The sequence below is a fragment of the Dermacentor andersoni genome, chromosome 3, assembly GCF_023375885.2.
Source record: "Dermacentor andersoni chromosome 3, qqDerAnde1_hic_scaffold, whole genome shotgun sequence".
Lineage (NCBI taxonomy): Eukaryota > Metazoa > Arthropoda > Arachnida > Ixodida > Ixodidae > Dermacentor > Dermacentor andersoni.
This window is the reverse complement of record NC_092816.1, coordinates 62,054,686-62,068,073: the sequence shown is the minus strand read 5'-3', so window position 1 is coordinate 62,068,073 and position 13,388 is coordinate 62,054,686. Positions and strand designations below refer to the sequence as shown.

The 13,388-nt window shown below is 51.5% G+C and overlaps 1 protein-coding gene across 1 annotated transcript in view; it reads left to right on the top strand.

Moving 5' to 3' along the window:
- Nucleotides 1-11,859: 11,859 nt before the first annotated feature.
- The window catches only part of LOC126546982 (death-associated protein kinase 1-like), a 153,981-nt gene continuing 152,452 nt past the window's right edge, over nt 11,860-13,388 (top strand). Inside the window, exon 1 of the mRNA XM_050194766.3 lies at nt 11,860-12,684. Within this exon, the coding sequence (XP_050050723.1) occupies nt 12,568-12,684 (117 nt within the window). The 5' untranslated portion in view covers nt 11,860-12,567. The remainder of the gene's footprint in view (nt 12,685-13,388) is intronic.

Below are 13,388 nucleotides of genomic sequence, written 5' to 3'. Positions count from 1 at the left end.
TGGTGGTCTACGACGTGCCTTCTTTAATGAGGAGGTGAGCGTTAATGCTTGTATGGGACGCAACTCGCGCTTTTGCAGAGTTGCCGCTGACGGAACAAGGCTCCTCAAGGGGCTCGAACCGGGAGATCCTGTTAAAACGCCGAGTGTTACCCCGCCTTCCTGGTCAGTGTTCATTCCATCCGCAGGAGATGACTGGCCCTCGATGGGGATTGCGGAATGCGTACTATAGGAAGGTCTGGGGCCAAATGGAAAGGTCTTCGATGATGATGACCTCGGACCCGCTCCGGTCTTCAGTAATGGTGATCGCATCCGTGTTGGTCTGCAGGGCTCCCTTCATCGAGACGTCGCTGGCGAGGCACGAACGTCTCCGAATTCGGCCAATGACTATTGTGAAGTCCGGAGATGTGGGTCCGACTGATCGAGACGTACGTCGTTCTTAGGATCCGTGGAGATATCGGTATGGCCCTGAAGTGCTAGCTCTCCATCGTCTGTGATCGATGACTCGTTGTGTGCAGTTGAGCGGTCCAATTTGGAGGCCGGGATACTGGGTGTTCTAGTGGAAGCGGGATGCTATCGGAAGCGATGGTTCGCTCGGCGTTTTCCACTAATTCGGATGGAGCCGACGGCATCGCCCGGTGTCGATCCGATGGCGAGCTTTGAGGCCGTGTCACCGACTGTTGTGGATGGCAAGTGGTCCTGGCCTCTGGCAACAAATGTGTGATGTCTGTTACCGACGCAGGGCTAGAGACCCGTAGCGGGAAAGACAGGCTTCGCAGGATGCCTGTGGCGGACCTCTCCGTCGGAGGGTTGCATGGCGCACTTGCCGCAGCATTGGATATGTAGCTTCCAGGAGCGCTGTGCGCCGAATCGCGTTGGTCGGGCTCACCGCCGACATAAGGAAGCCGGCTGAAAGCAGCTATCAGAGCTACACTCCATTCAGGCCAGGACCGCAGCTTGACGCCTTCGTAGTTGTCCTATGCCTTGGCGGCACTGCAAAGTCGTTTTGCTGCAACCAGCCATCTTTTGTGATCAGGCCAAGCACGACGATCACCCGAGACATCGATATCGCGAGCCCAAAGGATGACGTCATCTTGTAAGACGCGAAGCGCTGGTATTTTCACCAAAGTTGGCTGCTGGAAGTCGAAGCACCTCATCTGCGCCAAGCTGCCCGAGGAAGCAGGGGTGGTGCTCACGGACAGTACTGTCGTTGTCGTAGTCACGGCAGCCGGTTCTACCACCAAAGAAGCATCGATGGCATACCTTGGTGGCTTGGAGATCGATGTAGTGCCTGGGAGGATATCCTCGCCAAGGGAAGCGTGGACGGCGTTCCCAGGCAGGACGCAAACGCTGACGGATGCGAAGGCGATCGTCATAACCTGGAGCTGTTGTGTCAGCGGGGCGATGGCTTGGACGAGGTTACCGGTACAGTCCCACCCTAGAGCCGCCGAGGAGGCTTGGACGCCGTCCCCGGACGGTGCGGTGGGTACTTGCGACGGTGGTAGGGCGGCGGGCTCCATAGCGGAGAAAGCGTGAACGGCGTTCCTGGGCAGGAGGGACCTGGCACACCGAAGAACCGTGTAATGCGAGTAATGCGCCATAGCGGTATACGTTCTGCCCGAGCCAGCAAGCAGCATCAGCCTGCGGTGCCAACGCCGCGTACTGCGCAATGATAGACCGAGGAAGCAGCAGCGGCCACCAAGGCCGACAGGCGCGCTCAGTAACTAAGCCGCCAGTGGGCGTGAGAGAGGGGGGGGGGGAGAAATACGGACTACGCGCCGGCTTCCGAGAGCGAGACCACGGCACTCGCATGCGCGCATCACGCTACTGCCTCGCCGACGTCAACCCGTCTCTCCCCGCGGCGTCGCGTCGCCGCATTTGCTCCGTCGAGAGACGCTGGTGGCGTGTCATCGCGGCGATGCCACCCTCTCCCCTCGCGCAACACCTGGCGCGCTATCGAAACAGAAGGTGTTCCGTTTCGCCCGCTCTGCTCCGTCGAGGGGCGCTCGTGACGTGGCGTCGTAGCCAATGGGAATTTAGGCGCCGTTTCGCTGCTACAGACCCCGGCTTCGTGGGCTTGTACCAGATTAATTACATCTTAATGTTTCAGTCACAATTTTTGCAGCCAGTTGTTGCACACGTCTTCTTTCCACCGCTCTATATTTTGCAACTTGAATGAAGCACAGTGCGTTAGCGAAAGCCCAGTTGCATTTCCGACAGCTGATCGCACAGAAGCAGGGCAGGAGAGTTAATGGTTTCGCATTCGTGTGCTTTCGCTGAGGCAACGTGCGGAGCGCCGCGGAAAGCGCCATCTCGTTTCTCTAGAGCAAACTGCTTCGCGAAAAGGGTCGACAGATAAGAGGCATGAAACAGAGAGAGAAAACGCGTATGAGCGCGCGCGCACGGAAAATGCACTTATACACAAGTTATTTACCGAGGTATGTTAGAAGCGCCGTAGTCTCTACCGCAAAAAGCCTGTCCGAGCAGAACGTTCAGCTGCTCCCAGTGCAATCGTAGGAGCCATATGTTACTGCGGAATTCGGTCAAATCTCGGGTCGCTCTCACAGGTCGAAGGTTGTTGGATCTGGAGGACAATCCCAATTGCTGTCCCCCAGATATAGGACCTTGCCGTTGGGCGTGGGAGTTGGCCGAGGTTGAGGAGGACTTTGAGATGAAAACTGGAGGTTTATTTACATTATTTACAGTGAGAGCGCAAATAAATTAACAGTCATAAAGTCATTACGGGCCGGCAGCTACTCGGACGCTGCGGCCCATGGCAAAAAGCTCGAAAGAGATGAATGAAGGAATGCTCTCTTGCTGCTCCCGGTCTCTGGCTTTTAACCCCTTCGGTGTCTCGAAGTCACGCCACGTTCGGCCAATCGGCGAGCCCGCTCAGGTGGCGTCATTTTCGGCCAATGGTAGGTGCCCGTGCGAGTGCAAGTCACACCCGGCACAGAGGGTTACTCCATTGTCTCCACCTATCCCAGGGAGTACTTCTCTGCGGTATTGCCTCTCTGGTCTGCAACTGCCGTCACAAAGGCGGATGGGGGGTTTGCTGCCAGGGCTTCACGGTGCATTACAGCTGTCTTGCCTCGCGGCTTGCAAGCGCGCAGCGGGGGCAGGCGGTTTGTTCTCGAGCGACCTTTCAGAGCCGCAAAGCAGCTTTTCTCGGGACCCACGTTACCTGGAACGGTGCCAGGCTCCCGCTACACTTTCGGGAAGAGCCAAGCAGTGAAACAACAGCTCCACATGCGGCGCACGAGGTGGGGGACGCCAACTTGTTTGGACGTGCCGCGCCTCAAGAACGTGGTAGATGTGCTTCTGCGCTCCTTAATTAGGTGTGACGCGATTCGATGTGGTCTTGTGAACTCGAAGGAGGCTCAGGAAAAGGTCCCATATCTAACAAGGTGAGGACTCCTCCGAGGGCTCCAATCTGAGCATGCACACTGAATGGACCAGGCGAATGTGTTCCGAGCGTGTTCGATGTCGACCCGGCCGCGTGTAAAGCGTGCTGCCAGGGGCTCTAATATTACAGCACTCGATCGAAAGCGACTATAGGAATGTGTGTGCCTTAAAGCAGCCCTCGAAGTTGTAAAGCGCCTGCAGAGGTGAATCGCATGATTCACGTCCTCGCCAACACAGCAAGTGCGAACATAAAGATGTGCTGGATAACTACGCTGCTCTCTCTCTCTCTCTCTCTCTCTCTCTCTCTCTCTCTCTCTCTCTCTCTCTCTCTCTCTCTCTCTCTCTCTCTCATTTTCTTTGTTTTTTAAGGATCGACTAACGGCCCAGAACGTGCCATGAGATTTTGATGGAAATTATGAGACCCCGGTTTATAGTCAGTTACCGAGCATGCTATATGCTGTTCGCGGTTTATGCAGTAATTAAAATTTTAAAGCGGCGCACAAAGCCGCGCGAAATGGTATGTCGTGCCATTTTGCTGTGAAAGTACCTTGGCATTATGAAGCTGACATGCTGACCACGTAACCGCAGATTACTGTTGTAAGTCGGCTGTAATTAAGCGTAGCAAATGTGTGCGACGTGTGCACTGAAAACCAACCAACAACAAACACAAAAATACAAGAAAAAAGGACAGGGTACCATACTCTTTAATAAAGTGTCTCGTTTACGCAATGTGCGCAATGTATAAGTCGCCACGATGCGCACGAAATGCGAAAATGCCAGCACCAGCAGCTCATGTTGTAGTGGTAATATAGGCACTCCAGTGAAGGGCACCTCTTTGTTCCAGTTTCCGCAAACTCTCAACAAAAATTACACCTTGAAAGGTGCTGTCTTGTCTCATGGCTAAGACCCTTGCATTTAAGGATATGAAATTTTCATTGTGCGCTACAGCGAACACGAAAAAACCCCTGCAATGAGAGAAGCTGTAGCTTAAAACTACATATTAAATTCTGACCACGTAGTGGTGCGCACCGAAATATGCTGGCAAGAGAATTTCACAGCGCTATCAATTAAAGTTCATTATGTGCAGTTTTCGTGACGTCTGTCGCAGGTCTCATCGCGCCGCATAAATTGGCCAAATAAGAAAACTTAATATCTCCCCATCAACAGTTCAATCACCCTCTAAAGGTGAAGCGCGCTCTGGCCGACGAGACAAATCAAGCCCGTTTGGTACACCTGCAAGGGTGCTGAAATGTTTAGTGGAATAATCTGTCGCACGTTTTATGATTGCATGAACAACCCTCACATCTTCTTGACGCCTCTTCTGGCAAAAGAAAGCTCGTGTTTTGTCCAACTTATATGCGGAATTCTATCGCAGGTTCGCGACTTATATGGAGTGTACCAGCTAACTTGAGCCAATCTGTTATATAAAAAAGGCGATTTAAAAAGTACGGGGCAAGATATGATTATAAGACTGACGGTGTTTTAAGACCGACATAGGTGTTCGGTAGTCACACCTATGACAACCTAGCACCGTACGTTTATGATCATATCTCGCACTGTGTTATTATTATAACTTTTTTTTTCTTTAAGCAGCTTGGCTATAGCATTAGCTGGGACTCACGTATAGTCAGTCACTGGCGCTGCAAGCACAGGAACGCTCCATGGCGCGACATGGGAACAGCGGATCAGTTGCAAGCAGCTGCTCTTGTAATGAATAGTAAACTTGAAACACTTGTTGGAAAGGACCATGTGAATGAGAACTCTATCTCCCTCTCTCTCTCTGCACATTGTTTACGGTGTCGACACATAGTACATGACGTAACGCGTTGTGAAGTGCTTACGCAAAAGCATTTATCCGAGGAAACGGGGCCACGCCTTGGCTATCTCTACTGCATCTTGTTCGCTCTCAAAAGCCCACTCTCTCACGGTCCCCCCCCCCCCCCCCCTTTTGTTTTTTCTGCTCGGTGGTGTTCTGTGAGGACACACCGACCGAAGGAAGGAACATAAGCGTTCCGCCCAAACCTCATTTGCGATCTTTGGGATGCCTACCGTAACTAAAAGGAAAACTAGAATTGTCTAGCTGCTACTATTTAATAATGCCTGCTAGCAGTAACGGTTCTGTAAATCCTTTTATTTTTTATTCTTCAAAGTCGTGTTGTTGTTTTTTCAGTGCATCGCGGTGATGTCAACAGGCCTGCACGTCTACACGTCGACGGATTCTTCAACCTCCTGCTGGACACGATCTACGATGAAGTAAGGGGCTATATATTTTTAGACCCGCCGCGGTGGCTTAGCGGCTATGGTGTGGCGCTGCTAAGCATGAGGTCGCGGGTTCAAATCCGGGCCGCGGTGGCCGCATATCGATGGGGGAGAAATGCAAAAAAAAGGAAAAAAAATCACCCGTGTCCCGTGCATTGGGGCACGGGACAAAATTAGATCAAAATTAACCAAAAAGACCAAAGTTAATCCGGGGTCCCGGCTACGGCGTGCCTCAAAATCAAATCGTGGTTTTGACACGTAAAACGCCAGAATTTTATTCACCTTGACCTAGAGTGCTATGCGGTGTGACGTCGAAGTACAGCGTGTGTGGCTTATAGCTAGTTAATCATAATAGCTAACGGCTTCTTTTTTGTGCAGCGCCGGCACATCACTGTGACGCCACGGATATTAACGTACTTTCCTATTGGGTCGTTTTGTCACACGAAAAGTACTCGAAATTTCCTAGGTTGAGCCTTTGCTTATGTTTATTATTTTTTTTTCAAGTGCAATGTAGTCTTGTTTTAGCGATGAAATAATAATTAGACCCGCGTAGACAGCATACAAAGCCACGACGCCACGGCGATGTAGTGCGGGAATTTTGAGGCGGCGGCGCCAGCAGCCTTTCAATATTTGCGTCATTCCTGGCTTTTCAAGCCTACCCCACACGATGAGAGCGACCTCTTTGCTATTTCAGAAGCGTGATTTTACTGATACAGCTTAACATGATATTGCTCTTTAGTGTCCCTTTAGGTATAGTCGGCGAGCATGCGCAAAATAATATTGCAATGGCATATACATACAGTTTGTCCATCCTGGTCCAGGACGTACATGCTATTCCCGGGATGGTCCGGGAAAATTCGCCCTGGTTAGGGATACGAACCCGAGACCAACGCCTTCCCGCTCTGCCATCTGAGCTAACTTGGAGGCTAGCAGATCGCAGCGCTAGGGCGAAATAATCGGCAACTAGAAGCACAAGGACGGGATTCCGCAAGGTGGAGCATCCACCCCAGTTTCAGCAAGAAGCTAGAAAGGAAACACACACAGGTTTCTCAGAAACAAAGCTTCGTATATATATATATATATATATATATATATATATATATATATATATCGTCCGTGTCCGGGACTCCCGGATCAGGACGAAAAGCAAAAGAAACTACAATTTAGCAATAATGACAATTATTTCTCGGTGTTACCCCTCCCCTCCTCTTCTGGCTACGCCCGTGATAGGGCATTCTGATGAGGTCCATGGGGCTCACGCAAGGACCGTGGCTACTCCCGACTATGCCAGACGTGTTTCGAATGATATATTTGTACAGAACAAACTTTGCAAGCTTTGTAACGTAGCTCCTGCGTTTGCACTTACACGGACATGTTCAACTTCAGAAATTTGCGGCATTAGAGAAGATGGCCACCGCTACCTCCCTTAAGCGCAAAAAATAAAGTAGAACAAGAAGAGAACGAAGAGGAAGAAGGGCAGTTGTAAAAATAGCGTACCTAAGCGGGTTTGCTTACCGAAATATCTAAACTCATTTGTACGTCTTTTGCGTTCTTTTGCATTCTCCTTGCGTTTTTTTGTGTGCCTGGTCGATAACGTCTCCTAACTCTGGGTCGCCTATTTCTAAAACTTCCTAATGAAATTACCATAAGAAGCCAACAAACACTGACACCAAGGGCAACATAGGGGAAATTACTTGTGCTTAATAAATGAAATAAAGAAATGATAAATTAACGGAAGTAATAATTCGAAGGCTGTGGGTTCGGTTCCCACCTGCGGCAAGTTGTTTTTTCATCCAATTTAATTTCCATTAATTTGTCATTTCTTTATTTCATTTATTAATCACAAGTAATTTCCCCTATGTTGTCCTTGGTGTCAGTGCCTAATGAAATTAAGCAACTTGCGTTTATTTCTCTAAGCATATATAGCCAAGTATTGCTCAATTACAGTGCTTATAGGAAGGAACGCGAATCGCTTTCTCTTTACAACGTCGATATGGCCATTCGACGAGCCACAGTCCATGACGTCATGGGTTGAACGCCGCTAACATCCGCATTCCTCTCTCTGAAGATCCAAAGATGGGTGGCAGCGGAACTATGAGCGTAGGGCTCGGAGCTGTGCCAGCAAGTTTCAGAGCACGAAATAAAGTGTCAGTCTCTCTCTCAAACACGGTGACGTACATCGGCATGATTCTTAACAGTTGTATTTTGTTTTTACGATGTATATCAAAACACATGGAGCTACGCAAGTTCATGTACGTACGCGGCCTGGTTGCTTACGAGAAAAATATGTGCAGAGTAGCGCCAATCAGTGCGCCTCTGTTCTGCGTAGCAAAACAATTAATGACCACATTAAACCTATACTAATAATATCAGTTCATGTATAGGTATATATAAAGCAACCGGACATCTTGGCGGAATGCCGCGCGATATTTAGTGACTTTCTTTCATTTTCTTGCGTTTATTATATTTGTGGTGTAACCTATTCTGGTGCCATTGGGTGTGCCAGCCATTCTTGGCCAGGCCTCCAGAATGGGTCGTGTCACCGTGGCACAAATGGCATAGGAGACTTAAATGCTCATAGAAATGTGTCGTATAATCCGGCGCAACAGTGCGCACACTTCTCGTCGCCACATTTGCCTCAACGAGCGTCGTACATTTCGTCTCGGTCTTCGTGACAGTGCTGTGTAGATATATTTTACAGTGTGCGTCCACCTGATTTAGTGTTTGCATTTCCCCACGGCTTCTGACCGGTGTAACATTGCGTCAGGTTACACGTGATTTAGGATGAAAATAAGCACAGTTGAGCGCTTCAGCGTTACTTGTATGGTATTTAATTAACCGCTTCACTCTTTACACATATACGTACGTTTGATCTGCATAATTTTTCTTTCTCTGTCTCTCTCGCTCGGCGACCGACGTATCTGTTTCCTAGTTCGCATTTTTAACTCGATTCTCACGTACCGCCGGCGGAGTTTCAACATCCAAGGCCAGTACATATTACAGCAATTGTTTTCATTTGGTTTTATTTCATCCTTATCGCAATCCGTGCCGAAAGGTCGATGCCGGTGATAAAGACTTAAGCCGCTGACGAAGGACGGAAAATGGGGTTGAAATTATCGACAGGAATGCGCCCGCCGTTCAATCCGGCCGTTGTCGCCTGCGCTCGATAGCCGGTTGCGGCGCTGCAGTTGCAGGAGGAAGGCGCCTGCAGGAGGTGGAGAAGGGAATCGTGGTCCGGGGAAAGTATACGGAGGAGCGCTCTAAAGAATAGTAGGCTAAAAGGATTGTTTTTTGAGGCAGAGGGGGTTACAAAGGCTGATTTGCTGTTCTCTTTGATATATATTTGAAGGAGTATAGGTCACAAACTCCTAAAGATTACCAGGCAAACTGCGTAGGTTGTCGATGATAACATGCAGAGTTATGCGGTTCTAATTCGGCTCCAATAGCGATGCGTCTAGGCTCTGCAGATCTGCATACAGCGAAGCATTAGTGAGCACGATTTTCTATCATACTACGCGCAAGCAATCGGTGAGGTTGTGTGTGTCGCCGCGAGGGAAGCGATCGCCGGGGGAGGAAGGCGCCTGGAGGTGAAGAGAATAGCGCGCCGTGGAAAGTACGGAGGAGCGCGCCGAGAGAGAGAAACCTTTATTGGCTTAAACGATTTACGTTCAGTGGTCGGAGACCCTTTAGTCCAAGGCCCCGCTGGCCTCGGCCGCCCGCTTGACCTGTCTTATGAAGGACTGTTGTCCCGCCAGGTCTGAGCTGGTTAGCTGTGCCTCCCATTGCTCCATTGTGTGGTGTGTTTTATCAAACGGGTGTGATTCACAATCCCAAGTAATTAGTTGTAATGTTGGTATGCCTCCGCACCACGGGCAGTCGGGCCCGTAGCGAGTGGGGAACATGGCATTCTGTAATTTAAGGGGGGGGAATACCCCAGTCTGAATTTTGGGCCAGCTGGTGGCTTCCTCTCCATTGAGTTGTGGGTGAGGGGGAGGGTATTTTTTCCTGGTTGCACGCTGATGAGCGAGAATCTCCCGGGCATTCGTTGGATTAGGGTCATTACAGTGGCTACTTGGGACCGTCCCAGTCGAGTCGGCCCGGTTAATAATACCTCGGGCTAGCGAATCGGCCAGTTCGTTCCCCTCAAGGCCTGTATGACCTGGACACCATAGGACCCGGTGATGATGGGCGAATTTCGTCGGTATTATTGAGTGACATGTTTTGGTCACGTGGCCCCTGAGAAAAAGGCGACATGCTTCTTGTGAGTCTGTTATTATGGTGACGCTCTTTTGCGTGCGTTCCGCGCGAGCGAGGGCATTGCCACGGCGAAAGTTTCGGCAGCCGCCGGAGTACCTGCCTTGACGGATGCCGTAAATTGTTGCTGTTGTTACGTTTCGCCTACGACGCGCGGTATAGCCGGCGCGGATGCAACGGACGCCGGGGCTTCGTTCAAAGCGGCGGACATTTTGGCCCGTTCGGAGCTGCCGCAAAGCCTCCCCGCCAAGCGCGTCCAGGCGTGTTTCAGTGCCACGTGTCTTCGTGTGTGCGTGTGTGTGTGTGTGCCCACGCTTGTCAAAGCGCGGCAGCCGGGGAGAGGAGCTCCCCAAGTGTGAAGCGAGGAGGTCTGATCGGCGCCGGCTCGGCGATGCGTCACTACACTCGTCTCAACATGTCTCTCAGCCTGTCCGTGCCCAGAGTCACGTGGTCTCATCCCGAGACGTTCCTTCTTGCCCTCAACTCCGAGAGTATAAGAGCAGCTGCCCCCGGACGCCGAGAGAGAGGCTCCGATTTCTTCTGTCGAGTAACGTGCTCTCCCGTCTCTCCACTTCGGTCGACCTGACCGGCCGCTCTTTTGCGATGTTAGAATAAACAAGTTGTTCTGTTACCAGTCGACTCATGCTTTGCCGGGACCTTCGGATGCTTCCAGTTGTGCCCCAGGCCGCCAGGCCAACGCTACCCTTGGGGCTTGCGACCCATTTGCAACAACTCGTGCCAGCGGTGCGATTGCAATAACGGGCGTCAGCGCCGAGATTACAACACTGTGCTTTCGTGTCGACGATTGCCACTGCGTACCTCCTGATGTTCTTTTGGGCATCACTGGCGTTCAAGTGTACGTTCGAATACGCGGCTGCATCCGTGTATATTGTGTTGTACGTGGGATTATTTTCACACATTGTTCTAATATGCTGTGCGCGTGTTTTTCGCCTTGCATTATTGTGTTCAGGGTGCATGTTTTTGGGTATGGGGGTCACTGTTATTCGAGGAGCGCGCCGAGCGCGCAGCTTTGCAGGCTGATAGTTAGTGAACCTGTTAGGTTCATGTAAACGCTCTCCGGTAGGCCTAGCGCAGGCCTATGGTAGGCCGTAGGTTAGTGTCAAGCGAGGCTAACCTTGCTAGATCGTGAAGCTGGACCAACTCGACTGCACATTGTAGACTAACTTAGACCGGCCTGTTCGTGCAAACGCTGTTAGGTCGGGCTGGCACATTGCAGCCAGCAGCGATGTACTTGAAGACGCGTTCGTCCGCAGTACTCTCGCCTCCCACGCGAGCTACCACTGGTATCTCGGCCGCGAGAAACAAGATTGTGTGACTGCTGTCAGCTCGGGCTGGTCACAGCTCGACTTCCGATTTGACCCGCTCGCATATGGACGTTCTAGTCAACCTCAGAAAACACGGACTGCGCAGTCAGCCTCTAAAAGAAGGCGACGTCGTGAACGCTTGCTGCTCCGATTGCTCCGCGCGAGTTTTCTACAAGACGTGCGTCGTCCTCTGCCGTCGACACGCAAAGCTCGTGCATTGTTCGAGCATTCCCCTTCTCTTTTTTCTTGCGGTGAGCGACACGGCTCTTGGAGAAGCGGGACCGCCCGTAGCGAGAGAAATGCTGCTTCAAGACCGCCGTGGCGTGTGATACACATACGCTCTCGAGATTGTTACCTCTCTCTAGAGATGAGACTTGGCGGCGAGCGGCGGAGGGGGAATGGGGAAGGGGAGGGCCCTTCGCCAAGCGGCCGGAAACCGAAACCTGTTCCATCGGCTAGCTCGCCGCTGGCACGAGCGACGCGGCGTCCGTCCCAGTGGCAGCGCGCCGCAGCTCGCCTCTCTCCCCCACGTTCTAGAGGAGCGCGTGCTTCCCTTCCGCAAGAAGTTTAGCGAGCGCGCCTCTTGCTTCTGCCGGTCTCCCGTCTGTGTGGCCGAGAGCGCGCGAGCGAGCGCCAGTCGGTTTGTGCTGTGCTGCGTGCGGCCTGGCCGCTTGCTTAGCTGCTCCGCTGCCGGCGAAGCACGGTCGCACGAAACGGCATCGGCGGCGCGAGATATGGACGGGTAGTATCTGCTCTTCACGTGCGTTGCTTCTTCAGCGGACGCCCGTCGTCCAGCCCGAACGCGCGCGCATTGTATGCGCCGCTGCCGCTCCGTGGAATGCGCCTCTTGTGTTGTGGGAACAGTGCGCGGTCGGTAAACGTGAACGTCGTGAGCTGGTCATATTGCTCGAGTTCCTGGACGGCCGCTGTGACCGACCAGCGACACATTCTCGGCGATTGTTTCCTCTGTTCGCAACCCCCCTTTCCCTCTTTTCCCATCGCGTCACCGTGTTTGAGCTCAACAAATATTCGCTAATCGTCTGACAGTGCCAGTTCCGGAAACCTGTGGCTCCCGGCGTGTGAACGCGCTTGTTTGAACCGAGTGAATTACCGATTTGCTGCTGGTGATGTGAGTGGAAGTTGCTACAAATTGTGCCTGTGGCATTTGACGGTTGTGCTCCAGAGTATGATCGTCGTTTCTTTTTTGTGCTGAGAGGAATATACTTCTGACATGCGCTCGCGCTACCACCCTGTGTGCCTGGGCCGCTGATTTCACGTGAGGTGGTTTCGACGTCGTCTTGTAGCACGCCCGTTTGCTGGCTCCACGATGAGTTACGAAGTGGATGATGATTCGTCGTCGGAGTGCGACGCGCCGCCCGTGTACTTCGGCCACGAGCCGGATGACTACGATGAACAACCAAACTTTGTCGTCGTGTCTACCATGGTGAGTGTACTGGCCGCCTGCTGTGGGTCACTGTATAAAGATCGTTTCATATGCGTTTCTCGTGCACATATCTATGGACGTAGCTTTTTAAGATGTGGTTGAGTTCTAAGGTACCCCAGATCACATGTCCACTCACGCCAGTCCTCATCAATAATTCTTGCTCTCCGGAAGTAACCCGCTTCCATTTCCTTTAACCGTTCGCTCACAGCCTCGTTCATACACGTGGCTGTTCTTGTCGAAGACCTTGCTTGTTGTTTACATCTCTTAAGAAACTGCTATGATCGATAGATGACTACGCACTAGATAGGCATTTTTTCTGATGCCCTTTGCTGGAAAATCAAAGAGCACAACACGTCCCTTCACGTGTCTGCGTTCAATACAATGCGTCACTTCGATTCCTCAAACCGTTTTCTAATGCCTAGTTTTATGATTACTGCGCCAGTACCATAGAATTCTGGACTCCAGGGCGATTAATGGGCTACAAGTGCGCTAGACGTTGACTGTCTGTGCCGTAGGTTATCGCGTTTTCACCGTCGTTTTCTCTCTATGTCAACCGCTTTGACACTCCCACCGTAATCTTTTACGTGAAGAACTCCACCCCTTTGTGGAGCTTAGAACGTGCGTTCTGGAAACCAAAGGAGCATTCGGCTCTACTCATAACTGAATCAAGTTTCCGCTCTGCCTACATATTTAGAATGACACAC